Source organism: Somniosus microcephalus, chromosome 25 (assembly GCF_052327205.1).
Source record: "Somniosus microcephalus isolate GS21.2 chromosome 25, FLI_Smic_1.0, whole genome shotgun sequence".
NCBI lineage: Eukaryota > Metazoa > Chordata > Chondrichthyes > Squaliformes > Somniosidae > Somniosus > Somniosus microcephalus.
Genome location: NC_141011.1, coordinates 40,736,939 through 40,756,788, shown reverse-complemented (window position 1 = coordinate 40,756,788; position 19,850 = coordinate 40,736,939). Strand labels below are relative to the sequence as shown.

At 44.5% G+C, this 19,850-nt stretch overlaps 1 protein-coding gene across 2 annotated transcripts in view; it reads left to right on the top strand.

The window, feature by feature from the left end:
• prkcz (protein kinase C, zeta) overlaps positions 1 to 19,850 on the top strand; it is a 626,261-nt gene that overhangs the window by 310,242 nt on the left and 296,169 nt on the right. For both annotated transcript variants that reach the window (XM_085967266.1, XM_085967267.1), the window contains exon 5: positions 5,714 to 5,799. In XM_085967266.1, the coding sequence (XP_085823392.1) occupies positions 5,714 to 5,799 (86 nt within the window). The remainder of the gene's footprint in view (positions 1 to 5,713; positions 5,800 to 19,850) is intronic.

The window sequence follows — 19,850 nt, the reverse complement described above, 5'->3', positions numbered from 1 at the left end:
TGTGACACCGGCAATACCCACTGACACCAACATGTCAGACATACCCAATACAGCCAGACCTCAAAGGGTTAAAAGAAAACCCCAAAGACTGTCCGATTATGTCACAACATAAGCTGTGCGAGAACTGCATGGGTGATGTTAAATGTTTAAACCTGGGAATTATTTAGTTGTGTGGTAAGACACAAGTTTGTAATAAGTTTATAAACCAAATAAGTTATGCAGTGTTATTGTAAGCAACTGTTTGTAAACTGCAAGTTTGTTTCCAAGGAAAAGGGGGGATGTCGTGTATTGATTGCGAGTTTGACACCAGTCAATACGGTAATGTAATGTGCATTGCATTATGGGAATTACCCGGGGAAAGCTGCAGTCAGCCATTTTACAAATAAAGTGAAGATCACAGTTAGAAGCCTGTCTGCCTGACTCTGATTTAATTCGACGTATCTACATGCTTGATTGAACGCATTAAAGCATAGATACAACAGTGATGTACATTATATTCAAAATATTGACTTTTGCTGTGTCTGGGTAATATAATTTACATTCTTTATACTGTACAGGAGTTGTTGACATTGAGACATGCACCAACAACGCAGTACCAGATGTAACTTTTTTTTCCTAACTTACTAATTGAATACTGCTTTAGAAGATGAAATAGGAATGAAAGCCACCTCTGTCTGCTATGTGAAACTGGCTTGGCTTGTCTCAATACTGACACTTGTTGGCACAGCTCTATAGTACTCAACTGCCCCTGATGGTCCATTAATTGTCAATCTCACTCGGAGAGGTGACTGGTGTGTAAAATAGCAAAATGTCATATTGGTGCAGTAATGGGTACTCTTCTGATGCTGGCTCAGAGTAGAAAGAAATTTACTCTGCAGCTAATTTGACTGTATCTAACCCTGGAGTGTTTTGATGTTGAAACTGGGTGACTGAAGTGGAAAATGTTCCATAACCCAGCACCAAAACCCTTCATGTGTGTCCTGGCCAATATTTATCCCTCAACCAACATAACAAAAACAGATTATCTGGTCATTATTACATTGCTGTTTGTGGGACCTTGCTGTGCGCAAATTGGCTGCCGCGTTTTCCACATTACAACAGTGACTCCACTTCAAAAGTACTTCATTGGCTGTAAAGTGCTTTGAGACATCCGGTGGTCGTGAAAGGCGCTATATAAGTGCAAGTCTTTTTCTTTCATATCGATGAACACAAAATTACACCAGAAAAGTCATGTTCAGAAGCCAAAAGTAGTGCTGCAATAAAACATTGTCATAATTGAAATTGTGCAGCATAGATTCACCAGTATATTACCAGGAATGATGGATTATGAAGAGAGACTTAAGAAGTTCATTTTATTTTCACTGGAGCTGCTGAGGTCAAGAGATTACCAGATGGAGGCCTTCCAGGTTATGAATGGTTATGGTTGATTGATTAGCAAAGCAAAAGAGGCCACAAATTTAAGCTAATCACAAAATGAGTTGAAGGGAAGGTTGGAAAATCTTCACACAAAGGATGGTTAGAATATAGAACTCTTATGTTGAAGCAGAGTTTATTAAGAGTGAATTAAATAGTTGATTGAAAAAGAGGAATGTTAAAGGGTATGGGGAGCAAGCAGGAGCATAGGATTCAACTAGGTAGAGAAAGCCATTTTACAGACATAATGGCCCGTAATTTGCAGTCAGCAAAGGCGTTCGCCACTGGCTCCGAAGTAAGCTTCCCACAAAGATCTCGTGATCTCTGGCGAGAAGTTTGGCTTTTCCGACGTGCAGTTGAAATCAGCGTAGTTTAGTGGGAATCCCATGCTTTGAGGTGCCTGCTGTACATGGTCCATGTCTCTGAGGCATACAGGAGGGCGGGTATTACTACTGTTCTGTAGACCATGAGCTTGGTGCCGGGTTTGAGGTCCCAGTCTTCAAACACTTTCTTCCTCAGGCGACCGAAGGCTGCACTGGCACACTGAAGATGGTGTTGGACTTCGTCATCGACGTCTGCCCTTGTTAACAGTAGGCTCCCGAGGTATGGAAAGTGGTCCATGTTGTCCAAGGCCTTGTCATGGATTTTGATAATCCCAAAACAAGCGCTCTACTCCGACACAGCAGAAGAAACGCTTCAAGGACACCCTCAAAGCCTCCTTGAAAAAGTGCAACATCCCTACGACACCTGGGAATCCCTGGCCCAAGACCGTACAAAGTGGAGGAGAAGCATCTGGGAAGGCGCCGAATACCTCGAGTCTCTTCGCCGGGAGCAAGCGGAAGCCAAGCGCAAACAGCAGAAGGAGCGCACGTCAACCCAAGCACCCCGCCCACTCGCCCCTTCAACCACCGTCTGCCCCACCTGTGACAGACTGTAGGTCCCGCATTGGACTCATCAGTCACCTGAGAACTCATTTTTAATGTGGAAGCAAGTCATCTTCGGTTCCAAGGGACTGCCGAAGAAGAAGATCTAAGCAGCCAATCACAATGCAGAATTCTCACAGACCGAGAACTAGGAAGTGAGTAAGCTACTTTGACTCTAACTTTTTAAAAATACTGGAGTGCAAAACAGAGATTGGGGCTCTCACATGGGTAAAAGGTAAACCTGAAATAAAGATGAACAATTAAAAAAAAAAATTAAGTTTCTTAATTTTAATTTTTATGAAAATGGATAAATTTGACACTCTACAAAATTATAATTAGTTTTTCAGGGCCATAACTTTTGTTTAGCAGTTAAAACCCCAGTTACACCTAATCCAAAAATGGTGTAACTTTTAATGGGATATTTAACAGCAGTATTAGACTGGGTATTATGTAATGAGAAAGGATTAATTAGCAATCTTCTTGTGCGAGTATTTGTAGGGAAATGGTGTTAGGGTAATTGACGGGATTGAAGGCCGATAAATCCCCAGGGCCTGATAATCTACATCCTAGGGTACTTAAGGAAGTGGCCCTAGAAATAGTAGATGCATTGCTGGTCATCTTCCAAAATTCTATAGACTTTGGAACAGTTCCCATGGATTGGAGGGTAGCTAATGTAACCCCACTATTCAAAAAAGGTGGTAGAGAGAAAACGGGGAATTATAGCCTGACATCGGTAGTGGGGAAAATGCTGGAGTCCATTATAAAAGATGTAATAGCAGAGCACTTGGAAAACAGTGACAGGATCGGACAAAGTCAACATGGATTTACAAAAGGTAAATCGTGCTTGACTAATCTACTGGAATTTTTTGAGGATGTAACTGGTAGAATAGATAAGGGAGAACCAGTGGATGTGGTGTATTTGGACTTTCAGAAGGCTTTCAATAAGGTCCCGCATAAGAGATTAGCATGTAAAGTTAAAGCACATGGGATTGGGGGTAAGGTACTGACTTGGATAGAGAACTAGTTGGCAGACAGGAAGCAGAGAGTTGGAATAAACGGGTCTTACTCCGAGTGGTAGGCAGTGATTAGTGGGCTACCGCAGGGTTCGGTGCTAGGACCCCAGCTATTCACAATATATATTAATGATCTGGACGAGGGAACTAGATGTAATATCTCCAAGTTTGCAGATGACACAAAGCTGGGTGGGCGTGTGTGCTGTGAGGAGGATGCAGAGAAACTCCAGTATGATTTGGACAGGTTGGGTGATTGGGCAGATGCATGGCAAATGCAGTATAATAATGTGGATAAATGAGAGGTTATCCACTTTAGTGGCAAAAAAAAGGGAAGGCAGATTATTATCTGAATGGCAATAGATTGGGAAAAGGGGAAGTACAACGAGACCTGGGTGTCCTTGTGCACCAGTCGCTGAAGGTAAGCATGCAGGTGCAGCAGGCATTTAAGAAGGCAAATGGTATGTTGGCCTTTATAGCGAGAGGATTCAAGTACAGGAGCAAGGATGCCTTGCTGCAGTTATACAGGGCCTTGGTGAGACCACACCTTGAATATTGTGTGCAGTTTTGGTCGCCTTATCTGAGGAAGGATGTTCTTGCCATGGAGGGTGTGCAGCGAAGATTCACCAGGCTGATACCTGGGATGGCAGGAATGACGTATGAGGAGAGATTGGGTCGATTGGGCTTATATTCGCTAGAGTTTAGAAGAATGAGAGGGGATCTCATTGAACAGTATAAAATTCTAACAGGACTAGACAGACTAGATGCAGGAAGGATGTTCCCGATGGCAGGGGAGTCCAGAACCAGGAGTCACAGTCTAAAGATAAGGGGTAAGCCATTTAGGACAGAGATGAGGAGGAATTTCTTCACCCAGAGTGGTGAACCTGTGGAATTCTCTACCACAGAAGACAGTTGAGGCCAATTCATTAAATATATTCAAGAAGGAGTTAGATATATTTCTTAAGGCTAACGGGATCAAGGGATATGGGGAGAAAGCAGGGACAGGGTACTGAATTTGGATGATCAGCCATGATCTCATTAAATGGCGGAGCAGGCTCGAGGGGCCGAATGGCCTACTCCTGCTCCTATCTTCTATGTTTCTATATTACCGCGGAAGAGCTGAAGTTTTCGTTACTCCCACCCGGCAATCAGGGAAAGTGAGAGGGGTTGGGGGCGGGTGGGGGGAGGGGTGCCACAGCGCAGCCAGTGTCTGAGCAGTGAATGACTGACCGCAACTTCAGGATTTCCGCGTTAGGATGCGCATACAGTCAGTTTCAAAGGGGTAATGATAGCAAACGCTGTTTGTTCACTGTTATTACCCACTGCAGATTCCGGGCCAATGGGTCAAATGGCCTGTTGCTGTGCTGTAATGTTCTATGAATATTGTGGTCCTAGGATAAGGGACTGAATGCAGCGTTTTGTGATTTAATCAGTTCGACCTACCCTCTTGCACTATAAAGCACATTAAAATGTTCATTATTTGTAGATAATAGTTTTCGGAACCTAATGCACTAATATCTGCTGTCAGTGCCAATTGAAGTGCTGTTTCTTCTAATTCCTTCCATTTCTCTACAAAACAGTGATTGCACTTCAAAAGTAATTCATTAGCTTTAAAGCGCTTTGCTATGTCCTGAGGTTGTGAAAGGCGCTACAGAAATTCAAGTCTTTCATTCTGTTGGCTCTTTTATATTTAGTTAGGTTTTATTTTTAAAATGCAAGTGTCACATTTTGAAAACTTTCGCTCATTGTGTATGAGTCAGGTTGTGGAAATCAGCTTAATTTTCTGCCTTAGTCTCGCCTCCAGTAAGCAGTCTTGATGTTACAAATAGTTTGCTGGTTTAGTTGCTGCGGTGATGAGATTTCACAGCAGAGCAAGTTACTGTATTGCATCCCTGTTTTCAACCCTTTATAAAGTGCTGTATGGAGGAAGGGGAGTGCTCAAGCACTGCTACTTTGTTTGATTTTTCTCTTCTGATATTCCCAGGAGATTATATGGCAACAATAACTGCTGCAGCCAAAGATACCTACATATGCACATCATGCCTTGTCTCTGTTTCACCTGTGTTTCCAAAAGATAGCAGCCCTGGAATTGTAATAAAATTAAAATAAGAGCATGTGGATGAGGCATATAGACAGGCAATGATGGGATGATTTTTTTCCTCTCCTCTCTGTGCCACAGAAACCTGGCAGCATCTTGTCACTGGATCTCCATGATTCTGTAGCTTGTTGCTTAGACTGTGTGAGGTGTGCTGTGACAGAGAGTGAGCGATGGTCATACAACTCGTACAGCATCTTGCTTACTAATCAGTTGCCAGAAGAGATACCCTATTATGTTGGTCCTTTATACCTTTTTTCTCTCAATTCTAGAATCAATCTATAGACGTGGGGCTAGAAGATGGCGGAAGCTCTACCGTGTGAATGGACATCTCTTCCAGGCCAAACGATTTAACAGGGTGAGTAAATTGCCTTTGTTTTTTCACTCTATTTGTGTGGTAATAATCTTGCCTTTTCTGGACATCACATGTATCCATTATAATTAATCCTCCTTGAGCATAATGCATGCAAAAATATTCAGAGCATATATCCGATTTGGGAGCGGGAGAGATTAAGTGGTGCTTTCTGCATTATTTACCATGGGAACCATCAATGCAGTGGACTTTGTACCTTGCTCAGGGTTTCAGCATGCTATTATTTGTATGGATTGATTTTAGATTGCGGCACAGGCAGCATTCACCACAGTTATCCATAATTTATAGTTTGTCTGTAACTATGTTTCTTCTTTGAAACCTGAAGCATAATTTTTTTTAAATTTTGTATTGCTAATTGCCTTTACATGCTGCACAAGGCATTTTGACAGGATGTTATTTGTGCTTTCTTAATACACTACTTTTAAAGTATTAGCCATTTTTTCTTCAGTTATTTTGGTGCTTATTGAGTTAAAAGGGTAATGCATAATTTAAAACCTTTAGAATGTCACGATGACTGACATTTATATAGCACCTTTAACGTAGGAAAACGTGCCAAGGTGCTTCGCCGAAATGTAATCGGACAAAAATTGACACTGAGCCAAAGAAGATGATATTAGGAGAGGTAACCAAAAGCTTGATCAAAGAGATATGTTTTAAGGAAGGTCTAAAGACAAGAGCGAGGCAGAGGTTTTGGGGGTAATTCCGGAGCTTATGGAGTAGATGGCTGAAGGCACAGCCGCCAGTGGTGGGGAGAAAGGAGCGGTGGATGCATAAGAGGCCAGAGTTTGAGGAACACTGTGTTCTCTAAGGGTTGTAGGGGTGGAGGAGTTTACAAAGTTAGGGGGAGAAGTGATGGCATGAAGGGATTTGAACATGAGGGTGAGAATTTTAAAATGGAGGCATTACTGGACCGGAAGCCAATGTAAGTCAGCGAGCACGGGGGGTGATGGGTGAGCAGGACTTGGTGCAGGCATCAGAGTTTTGGATAAGCTCAGGTTTGTGGAGGATGGGAGACCACCCAGCAGACCATTGGAATAGTCGAGTCTGGAAGTGATAAAAGCATGGATGATGATTTCAGCAGCAGATGGGGTGAGGTGGGTTGGAGATGGAAGTAGATGGTCTTTCTGATGGAAACGATATAGGGTCTAAAGCTCATTTCAGGGTCAAATAGGTCACTAAGGCTGCGAACATGGTCGGGGAGAGGGATGGAATTGGTGGTGAGGGAACAGAGCTGGTGGGGGTGGGGGGAAGACTGGCTTGGCTATTCCCGATGTATAACTTGAGAAAATTATGGCTCATCCAGGGTGGTTGTTGGACAAGCAATTGTAAGTGTCTTGGAGAGAGGTTTTTTCCCAGGGGCAGACGCAGAAGGCAGTGGGCTTGGAAGGGCGGTGTGAGGGATACAAGGAAGTGATCAGACTTTGAGCTGAGTTTGAATTGTGTATTGAACATGTATAGTATACACATTTTCCCTGATGCAACAGTACCATTCACTCAACTATACTGATCGAATATTTTTCTTTAGCTTCTAGCAGCATCTGCTTATGGTTTTTTCCAATATTATTTGAAGAAAAGCCAGTGGACATTGATTGTATGTGTGCGTTACATATCTGTTGTAGCTTTTGTTTTCTGTTCTATAAACTTTGGATAAAATATTAAGCTGAGGAGGGAGGGAGAGTTCAAGCGAGAGACAGATGAGAATATGTGTGCCTTCACTTAGTCTTTCTTCAATTAAATTAAAGTTGAATTTTGAAGCCCACTAATTATCTCATCTGTGTTTTGTTGAAAGTAAGGGAGTACTTATAAAGGGTCAATGCTAATACCCTGTGAGACTAAGGGGTAGATTTTCCCGAACCTGTCGGGAAGAAGGCGGGACTTCCCCTTTCGGGTTTTTGACCCGCTTACTTCGACGTCCGGCCAATCCGCGCGATTTTCCCTTGATTGACCTTGTTGAGCCCGCCCAGCGGGCTCAGCAGGCCAATTAAGGGACACCCGGCAACAGGTGACGTCACAGACTGAAATTTCATCTGTCAAGAGTTCTTGACAGATGAAATATCAGCGTTTCACAGCTGTTTGAAGCTGTGAAACACTAACACTCTGAGTTCTAACATGAGTCCTTCTGCACAGACTCAGTTAGAACTCCTACCTGCACTCAAAGCTGAAGGCTGTCACTTTTCACAGATCGCAGCCATTCAGCTTTCAGTTCCGGCTGAGTGATGGGCTCCCGATGGCTACAGGAAGAAAGGCTGTTAAGGTAAGTACGGGTAAATAAAAGTTCTTTACACACTTTAGACACACCAAACACACTTACCTTTGCACTCATGCACCCATCACTCACCTGAGCACAGACATCGCGACCCCTCCAACTCCTTCAACCCGGCGGCCCGCCTGCTCTAACCTGGCGTGGTTTGGAGCCGTCAGGAAACCCACATGAAACCCCTCAAAATAGGGATTAGGCTAAAAACTGCCTGTAAACTGCCTGTTAACAGTCAGTTAATTGGCACTAATCCCTTCCTGCCTGGTTTCGGCGGGTCCCAGTGCGGGGCGGGTACCCGCCGCCCCTGAAACTTATGTGGGGCAGGGTTTTGGACGGGATGGTGTCGGGACCCCCGAATTCGGGATTTCCCCCCCCCCCCCCCCCCCCCCACACACCTGAAACCTCGCCTGACGGCTCCCTGAAAATCTAGCCCTAAGATTCTACTTTCTAACCTATGTGATGGGGAAGACAGACACATCAGAGAAAGACACAATTAGAAAGGCAGATGGGCAGTTTTCTTCCTCAATCTAAAGGTAGGGACAGTGATGGGAGTGAAAGTCTGGTAGGAAGTAGAATGCAGAGGGGAAATGGAAAAGAGCCGCTGGTGGTCATATTTTCCCTGTAGCCCTAGCCATAATTTCAACCTGTAGCCATTAGTGGCATCTTTTCCCACCACATCACCCACCACCTCTCGCCCAAAAGCAAGAAGAAAAAGAGAAGCAGAAAATGAGAGGTTGGAGGAGAGTAGAAGAGGAGAGAGAGAAAGAGCAACAAGAAGATAACAAGACAGGCAAACTTAGTTAGGAACATAGGAATAGGAGTAGACCATTCAGCCCCTTGAGCCTGTTCCACCATTCAGTTGGATCGTGGCATGCCTTGGTTCCATAACCCTTAATACCCCTGCATAACAAAAATCTGTCTCTGTTTTGACATTTTCAATTGACTTAGCCTCAACATCTTTTTGGGTGTGAGAGTTCCAGATTTCCGCTACTCTTTGTGTGACGAAGTGCTTCCTGACATCATGAGATTAACAAATATTATAAAACTCTGTTTCTGTGCCCAAGGTGAGTGGCAATATGGGTTGTAATAGATTTTTACTCTTGGTATCGTGTCAGCATCAAGCATTGCCAAGTCACGTATGGCATGGTTTACATATGGAGTAAAGCTCCAAAAATGCAGCTTAACTCACAGCTTTAGAAGAGTACCCTATACAGTACTTCTAGTGTGACACTTCTAATTCTATTCCAGCCATTCTTATGGCCTTTTAGGTGAGACTACTAAGTTCATGCTGACGGCTTTGTGCTGTGGACTCGTGCCTACTTGGAATAACAGGAAAAACAATGAATGCTGGAAATTTGAATCAAAACAGAAAATTCTGGAATGATACAGCCAGTCAAATCAGCAGTCTGAAAGAGAAGGGAGGTTAATACTGTTCATTAGAACTGTTGACTGTGTCATTCTGAAATAGGGTCACGCTGCAAACATTAACCTTTCTTTCTCTGAGATGCTGATTTATCTACTACTAGCTGAAGTGCCCGGCGGTGCCGAGGGATTTTTGAGGGCATGTTGTTGGAAGAGAGAGAGAGAGCGAGCGACTGGGGGGGAAGAGAGAGAGCGACTGGGGGGGAAGAGCGAGCGACTGGGGGGAAGAGCGAGCGACTGGGGGGAAGAGAGAGGGCAACTGGGGGGAAGAGAGAGCGCGACTGGGGGAAAGAGAGAGAGCGACGGGGAAGAGAGAGCGCGACTGGGGGGAAAGGGGAGGGGGAGGGGAGAGGGGGAGGGGAGGGGGAGGAGGGAGGGGGAGGAGGAGAGGGGGGGAGGAGGAGGGGAGGGGGAGGAGGAGAGGGGGGAGAGGAGGGGGGGAGGTGGGGGACGGAGGGGGGAGAAAGGGAGGGGGGAGCCAGCAGACCCTCTCCCCTCTGCCGGCGATGGGGGGGAAGGGGGAGAGGGGGGAAGGAGGGGGAGGGGGAGGGGGGGGGAGTCCCCGAGCCCCGCCTCCCGATGTCCCGCCTCCCGATGTCCCGCCCCCCGATCTCCCGATGTCCCGAGCCCCGCCCCCCAATGTCCGAGGCCCGATCTCACGAGGCCCGATCTCACGAGCCCCGCCCTCCCGAGGCCCGATCTCACGAGCCCCGCCCCCCCCCACCGATCTCCCAAGGCCCGATCTCACGAGCCCGAGCCCCGATCTGCCGCCCCCCACCCGAACCGGCTTCAAGAGCAGAGAGAGAGACGCCGCCGCGCAACCTACCGCATGAGGCCCGGCCAGACTCAAGTCGCGCGCGCTGACTCCTGCCCCACCCGCCTTTACTAAGATGCCGGCGGTGGCGACGCTTGGCTCAGGCCCGCCCCCACCAGCCTTCACAAAGATGGCGGCGATCGCGAGCCGCTTGTTGAGCGCGACGGGTGGTGCCTAGCTCGGGCGTGGCTGGGCAACAGAGGCCCAGGCTTATAGGCCTGGAAAAACGGTGAAAGGTAGGAAAATTCTAGATGTTAGAGAAAAGATTTACAAATTAATTAACTTTTTTTTTGCTGGAAATGTAGATTTGAAAAGAAACACGCAGAAAGTGAGAAAAAGAAATGAAAAGTTTGGAATCAAGATGGCGGCGACTCACCTCGGTTCAGAATGATAAGGCCCGCCCACACACGCACCGATTGGTCAACCGTCAGGTCACTGAACTGTAGGATTGGTCAATCATCACGTCACTCAACTGTAGGATGGCCCGCCCGCGCACACAATGAACCCGCCCCCACTCGATGCAAATGAGCGGATAATGAGAGGAATTTTGAACGTTTTTTGGATGCCGTTGGCACAATTTTTGTCCGACCTTCGGCACAATTTTTGTCCGAGCAAAAAGTAAATACGCCTACAAGAGTCCCCTAATGATGACCTTTCTTTTGATATAACATATGTGTAGGTACGCTCTATAACTTTTGATTGTATAGCCGGCCAGAGAGACAGACAGAGAGACAGACAGACAGACAGATATCCTTTTATATATATAGATGTACTTCCATTATGTGTCTGTTAGTAACTAACTGCCCAAACTCTCTCTGCTTTGTACCTTTACACCTGGCAGAGTTTAGCCCATCAGTCCGCATTGGATTAACACCCAGGTCTCAGAAGATGAAAGGAGAGTGTTTAATCTGCTATTCCATCATATTCTAAATGTTGACTTGTGAAAAGTTCACTTTCCTTACATGGATTGTTTCAGTTACTGAATGTTTTGCGCATTTGCCAGTATGTAGATGCAAGTTCTCTGCACTTGGTGTTTTGTATAGTTTGCTCTCACTAATATAGTCATCACTCATAATGGTTTAACAATGACTTGATGAGTTATAATATATAGTGCCCATTGTGTAATCCCTCAGCATCATGACTGCAATCATTCCTTTATTGTGACTTTATGTGTATGGGATATAATAACTGAAGCCTTTTGTCTTAACTACTGTTCTAATCAGTCATGTGACATAACAGCTGATGCCTTTAGAAGATTATCACAATAGAAGTGTTTAGACAGTGGCCGTCTCCACAATTTCAGCTGCCTGTTCTCTGTACTTACATTACAAGATATAGAGCATGCAGTAAAGTCTGGTATGACATAGTGAAATAGTGTTTCGATTGCAGAGGTTTTTGCTGTTTATCACTGCTGGCCTTTGTCACCTGGGTGGCGTTTCATTAAAAACTCATTGTATGTACCTGTTACGCCTGTAGGTGATGCTGTGCTAGGTATTTTCAGTGTTGAAGGTGTCACAACATGTGGCACACAATAGCTGCTATTTTATTACTCTGGCCACCATTAAAATTGCCTTCTAAAAATTTTTTCAACCACCATTTTGTTGTGTCTGAAATATGTGTCCAAAATCAGGGTTTAAATAACTTTTAAAATACATATTTCGCAATAACATGATTAACGTTATCCATTGAATTGTATTACATAGCATTTACAGCACAGAAACAGGCTATTCAGCCCAACTGGTCTATGCAGGTGTTTATGCTCCACACAATTCTCCTCCCACCCTTCATCTAACCCCATCAACATATCCTTCTATTCCTTTCTCCCTCGTGTGTTTATCTAGCTTCCCCTTAAATGCCTCTATGCTAGTCGCCTCAACTGCTCTTTGTGTTAGTGAGTTCCATGTTCTATTCACTCTCTGGCTGAAGAAGTTTCTCCTAAATTCCTTATTGGATTTATTAGTGACTATCTTATATTTATATCCCCGAGTTCTAGTCTCCCCCACAAGTGTAAACATCTTCTCTACGTCTGCCCTATCAAACACTTTCATAACCTTAAAGACCTTTATCAGGTCGCCCTTCAGTCTTCTCTTTTCTACAGCAAAGAACCCCAGCCTCTTCAATCTTTCCTGATGGGTATAACCTTTCAGTTCTAGTACCATTCTAGTAAATCTTTTTTGCACCTTCTCCAGTGCCGTACTCCAAGTGTGGTTCTATACAAGTTTAACCTGTCTTCTCTGCTTTTCAATTCTATCCCTCTAGAAATGAACCCCAGTGTATTGTTTGCTTTTTTTATGGCCTTATTAACCTGTGTTGCTACTTCTGGTGATTTGTGTATCAGTACCCCCAGATCCCTCTGCTCCTCTACCCCATTTTAGACACTTATTTTCCAATGATTATGTGGCCTGCTTATTCTTCCTACCAAAATGCACCACCTCACACTTATCTATATTGAAGTTCATTTGCCAATTACACGCCCATTCTGCAGGATTATTCATGTCTCCCTGTATTTTGTCATTGTCCTCCTCTGTATTAACTGCACCCCCCAGTTTGGTGACATCTACAAATTTTGAAATTGTACTTCCGATTCCCGAGTCCAAATCGTTTATGTAAATGGTGAACAGTGGTCCCAGCACCGATCCTTGTGGAACACCACTTCCCACCTTTTGCCAGTCTGAGTAACTACCTTTAACCCCTACTCTGTTTTCTGTTTTGTAGCCAGTTTACTATCTATTCTGCTACTTGTCCCCTGACTCCACATGTTCTGACCTTAGTCATGAACCTACTGTGGTAGAATACTGCATTACCCCTATGTACCTTTTCTGTTACTTCAAAGAATTCAATAAGGTTGGTCATTCATAACCTTCCCTTTTGAAATCCGTGCTATTATATTTTCAGTTTCTAGATGTTTTTCTATTGCATCTTTGAGTAAGGATTCCATTATCTTTCCTACCACCAACATTAAGCTAATTGGTCTGCAGTTCCTTGGACTTGTTGGATCTCCTTTTTAAATATAGGTATAGCATTAGCTGTCCACCAGTCCTCTGGCACCATTCCCATTTCTAATGAATTGTTATATGTAATAGTGCCTCTGCTATCTCTTCCCTAACTTCAATCTGCATTCCAGGGGTATTATCTTCTCTGGTTTGATTAGTTTATCAATTATCTCCCTTTTCTAGCTTAAGTGTATTTATATATTTTTTCATTTCTTCTAATGCCATGCCCACCGTGTTAGTCATCCTGGTAAATACTGAGGCAAAGTAACTATTCAATATTTCTGCCATTTCGTTGTCATACCCTGTGAGTTTAGCTTGTACATCCCTCAGTGGTTCTATCCTGATCCTGAGACAGATAAAGGCAGACAGGCTTTCATTCCGTCTCTTTCTAATTTGATTTTGCTCTTTAAAAAGCTGAATTTTGAAAGAAAATATAGGAGATAGATGAGGGAGGGAAACTGGTTGAGGGTGAGGAGGGCCTCTTGGCGCCTACCGATGAGGGGGAGTGAGTGAGAATGGTGGAGGATGGCTGGTGTGTTAATTATAAATTGAGCAACAGTGGAGCAAGGGGGACGGGAAGACATGAGCTGAGTGGGTCATTCAAAGAGGAAGAAGTAGGGGTAGTAAGAATGCAGTAGAAAATTGATTGATTGATTAGTGTGAAGATGAAAGGGTAAGGAAGGTGATTGGAGCGAGAGAGTGGGGAGCGTGAGTGAGGGGAAGTGAGCCACTGAGGGCCTCGTGTACCCCACACTCCCACTCTAAAAGCAGCCTGCAGCCATTGTTAGTTTCTTTCATCACTTCACCACTCCTACCTACCCATTATCTCCCATCCAAAAAGAAACAAGAAGTAGGAAAAAACAAAGGGCTGGATTTTGCTACGGGGGCGGGTTGGAGGTGGGAAACCAACATTCGGGCTTGTTGTCCCGCCTCCATGGAGATGTGGCCAACCCACTGGATCTTCCTCTGATTGACCTTGTTGAGCCCGCCCTGTGGGCTCAGCAGGCCAATTAAGGGCCACCCGGCAACAGGTGACGTCAGAGATTGACATTTCATCTGTCAAAAGCTTTTGGCAGATGAAATATCAGTGTTTAACAGCTGTTTGAAGCTGTCAAGCGCTGAAAAACTGCTAATTCAGCCTCAGTCCTTTCTCAGGATAACTTTAAAATCATTTTGCTGCAGAAACCAAGAAGCTGATTTTTTTTTTTAAATCGGAGCTTCTGTGGTTCTTGCAGCCGACTCCCGACACCAGAATGCAGGACTCCTGTAAAGGTAAGTAAAAGTAAGTTAAACTTATTTAAACACTTTAAACACTTGCAAAACACTTACCCTTGCACTCCTGCACCCCTCACTCACCTGAACACTGGGCATCTCGACCCCTCCAAGACCTCAGACCCACGTCCCGCCTCGAAAACTTTTCGTGGTTTGGAGCTGTCGGGAAGCCCACAAACCAGCAATAAAAATCGCGAATAGGCAAAAAACTACCTGTTAACTACCTGTTAACAGGCAGTTTAATTGCCTTTAATCCCTTCCCGCCTCTGGGAGTCGGGTTCCAGCACTTGTCGGCAACCCGACTCCTATGAAATTGACATGGAGGCGGGTTGGAGGCGGGATGGGGCCGGGACCCCCGGATCTCCGATTTTTATCGCCCGCACGCCTCCAACCCGACTCCAGGGGCTTAGGAAAATCCAGCCCAAAGAGGGACAGAAGCAAAAGGTGAGAGACAGATAATCATCAGCACAAAAACAGAGGTAGGTGAAGCAGTAACCCCGTTCTCCGACTGTGTGCAATGTCACGGGAGATCATCCACTATGGAATAAAATAGCTCTCTTCATGTGGATTTTGTAGCAGATCGGAATCTGTTTGAAAGATACAACATATCTTTGGATGACTTTGATTTAGCATGTAATTTGAACCCCTAGTTGTACCTTGTAAGCATGCCCCAACTTGTTTACCTATATTTACTGTACAGAATATCTGTTGTATTAAGAGGAAACTGCAGGTTGTAATACTAACTCTGAGGTCAGATGATCACAAACCTGTAGTGATTTAACAACCTTATTACAATCCCTCAATTGTAATCTAACCCCAACTGCCAATGTTGCTCTGCGATCAACCAGTAGGCTGACTCGTAGTCATACTTCTACTCATTCATGTTCTCATTTTCTCTCTCTCTCTGCCATTTATCTTTCTTGCTGTTTCTACACTTCCCCCACCCAATATGGCACAGCTGCTTTGCAGCTGCTTCTCATTTTCTCATGATGCCATGATAAGATTAGCAGATTGTTGTGTGGACAATGTCTGGTGTGTTGGTACAACAGTGTTAACATAAGAACACAAGAAATAGGAGCAGGAGTAGGCCATTTGGCCCTTTGAGCCTGCTCCGCCATTCAATAAGATCATGACCGATCTTCTACCTCATCTCCACTTTCATGCACTATCCCCATATCCCTTGATCCCCTTAATATTGAAAAATCTATCGATCTCTGTCTTGAATATACTCAATGACTGAGCCTCCACAGCCCTCTGGGGTAGAGAATTCCAAAGATTTGCCACCCTCTGAGTGAAGACATTTCTCCTCATCTCAGTCCTAAATGGCCAACCCCTTATTCTGAGACTGTGACCCCTGGTTCTAGACTCCCCAGCCAGGGGAAACATCCTCCCTGCACCTACCCTGTCAAGCCCTGTAAGAATTTTATATGTTTCAATGAGATCACCTCTCGTTCTTCTAAACTCTAGAGAATATAGGCCTAGTCTACTCAATCTCTCTCATAGGACAATCCCCCCATCTCAAGAACCAGTCTGGTGAACCTTTGTTGCACTCCCTCTATGGCAAGTATATCCTTCCTTAGGTATGGAGACCAAAACTGTACACAATACCAGGTGTGGTCTCACCATTGTCCTATATAATTGCAGTAAGACATCTTTACTCTTATACTCAAATCCTCTTGTAATAAAGGCCAAAATATCATTTGCTTTCCTAATTGCTTGCTGTACCTGCATGTTAACTTTCAGTGGTTCTTGTACAGGACACCCAGGTCCCCCTGAACACCAACATTTCCCAATCTCTCACCATTTAAAAATTACTCTGCTTTTCTATTATTCCTACCAAAGTGGATTACTTCACATTTCCCCACATTATATTCCATTTGCCATGTTCTTGCCCACTCACTTAGCCTGTCTATATCCCCTTGAAGCCTCCTTGCATCCTCCTCACAATTTAGATTCCCATCCAGCTTTCTATCATCAGCAAATTTGGATATATTACACTTGGTCCCCTCATCCAAATCATTGATGTAGGTTGTGAATAGCTGAGGCCCAAGCACTGATCCTTGCGGTACCCCACTAGTTACAGCCTGCCAACACGAAAATGACCTGTTTATTCCTACTCTCTGTTTTCTGTCCATTAACCAATCCTCAATCCATACGAGTATATTACAGGAAACTCTCTTTTACTGGCACCTAAATAACCGGAAATCTCTCTTAACCGGCAAAATTCAGGAGTAGGTTCAGGTAAATTTTACTTCATATTAGTGGCCATGTAACCGGGGTTCCTGGATCTGTGGCCATGTAAATGGGGTCCCTGCACCTGTTGCCATGCAACAGGGACGCCTGGATCTGTGGCCGTGTAACCGGGGTTCCTGCACCTGTTGCCACGCAACAGGGACGCCTGGATCTGTGGCCGTGTACGGGGCTCTCGTACGTTAGTAAGTATACCTCTCTGTAATCCGGACTTTTTGATCAACCGGCACCACGCCGGTCCCGTCAGTGCCGGATAAAAAAAGAGTTTCCTGTACCCCCAATCCCATGAGCCCTAATTTTGTTTAATAATCTCTTGTGTGGCACCTTATCAAATACCTTCTGAAAATCCAAATACACTACATTCACTGATTCCCCCTTATCTATTCTGCTAGTTACAACCTCAAAAAACTCTAATAGATTCGTCAAACACGATTTCCCTTTCATAAATCCATGTTGACTCTGCCCAATCCTATTATTATTTTCTAAGTACCCTGTTACCACATCCTTAATAATAGATTCTATCATTTTCCCTACTACTGATGTCAGGCTAACTGGTCTGTAGTTCCCCGTTTTCTCTCTCCCTCCTTTCTTAAATAGCGGGGTTACATTTGCCACCTTCCAATCCATGGGAACTGTTCTAGAATCTATGGAATTTTGGAAAATGACAACCAATGCATCCATTATCTCTATAGCCACCTCTTTCAAAACCCTAGGATGCAGGCCATCAGGTCCAGGAGATTTATCAGCTTTCAGTCCCATTAATTTCTCCAGTACTTTTTTTTTACTAATACTAATTTCTTTCAGTTCCTCATTCTCGCTAGACCCTTGGTTCTCCACTATTTCCAGGAAGTTTTTGCGTCTTCTTCCATGAAGACAGACACAAAGGCCTCGATTTTGTAAATAGATGCGGGTTGGGAGCAGATCAGGTGGTTTCCAGCTTCCAGTCCCGCCCCCAACTACATCCGGCCCACAGATGTGATTTTACGTTGATTGACCTTGTTAAGCCAGCCCTGTGGGCTTGCCAGCCAATTAAGAGTAGGCCGGTCAGATGACGTCATTTGATGACGCGTCATCTGCCGGTTTTCTTAAAGGGACCATGCACAATTTTTCTTTGACAGCTCATTTCTCAGTGTTTGACAGCATTGAGGTGCTGCAAACACTGACAATCATTGTACAAAGGTGAGCTCTTGCACCCAGCCTCTCCATTGACTCCCTCCATAGGCTATAACAGATGGCAGCTGCAGGTGAGGTTACAGAAGCGATCTGTCACTAGCGAGAGAGGTTCTCCCAATGAGGTGGGACTAGACATCGATTTCAAAATTTTTTACCTACAGAAATGTGTAAATGCATTAAAAATGATTTTCCCAACATTTCCTTACCTCTGAAACTCACCAGTGCATCATTGGATCCTTCACCCCACTTCTGCAGCTGCCATCAATGCAGACTCACAACACGCCACACCTACCTGGCGTGGTGTCCGGACTTCAGGAACCTCCAGGCAGAAGTGGCAAAATTGAAAAAGAGCCTGTTAACTACTATCAAGTACCTGTTAACAGGAAGGTAAGTGGCTTTAATCCTCTTCCCACCGCTAGGTGTCGGGTCCATGCGCAAATCGGGGATCCGACACTTGGGAAAATTGTTTGGAGGTGGGTTGACGGCAGGATCGAAACCCGCTGTCAATCAAAATGATTTTGGCCCTTGACCCGCCTCCAAACCAAACAGAAGGCTGGAAACTATAGACCGGTTAGCCTAACATCTGTGGTAGGTAACATTTTGGAGTCCATTATTAAGGAGACAGTAACAGGACATTTGGATAAACATAATTTAATAGGACAAAGTCAGCATGGTTTTATGAAGGGGAAGTCATGTTTGACAAATTTGCTGGAGTTCTTTGAGGAAGTAACATATAGGGTGGATAAAGGGGAACCAGTGGACGTAGTGTATTTAGACTTTCAAAAGGCATTTGACAAGGTGCCACACAGAAGATTATTGCTTAAGATAAAAAATCACGGGATTGGGGGTAATATTCTGGCATGGATAGAGGATTGGCTATCTAACAAGGCAGAGAGTTGGGATAAATGGTTCATTCTCAGACTGGCAATCAGTAACTAGTGGTGTTCCGCAGGGGTCAGTGCTGGGTCCCCAACTCTTTACAATCTATATTAACGATTTGGAGGAGGGGACCGAGTGTAACATATCAACATTTGCAGATGATACTAAGATGGGAGGGAAAGTAGTGAGTGAGGAGGACATAAAAAACCTGCAAGGGGACATAGACAGGCTAAGTAAGTGGGCAGAGATTTGGCAGATGGAATACAATACTGGAAAGTGTGAGGTTATGCACTTTGGCAGGAAAAATCGTAGAGCAAGTTATTATCTTAATGGCAAGAAACTGGAAAGTACTGAAGTACAAAGGGATCTGGGGGTCCTGGTGCACGAAACTCAAAAGGTTAGTATGCAGGTGCAGCAAGTGATTAAGAAGGCCAATGGAATGTTGGCTTTCATTGCTAGGGGGATAGAATATAAAAATAGGGAGGTATTGCTTCAGTTGTACAAGGTATTGGTGAGACCGCACCTGGAATACTGCATACAGTTTTGGTGTCCATACTTAAGAAAAGACATACTTGCTCTCGAGTCAGTACAAAGAAGGTTCACTCGGTTAATCCCGGGGATGAGGGGATGGACATATGAGGAGAGGTTGAGTAGATTGGGACTCTACTCATCGGAGTTCAGAAGAATGAGAGGCGATCTTATTGAAACATATAAGATTGTGAAGGGGTTCACAGAAATCACAGAAACCCCACAGTGCAGATAGAGGCCATTTCGGGTTGGATCGGGTGGATGCGGGGAGGATGTTCCCGATGATGGGTGAAACTAGAACTAGGGGGCATAGTCTTAGAATAAGGGGCTGCTCTTTCAAAACTGAGATGAGGAGGAACTACTTCACTCAGAGGGTGGTAGGTCCATGGAATATGCTGCCCCAAAATGCTGTAGAAGCTACATCATTACATAAATTTAAAACAGAAAT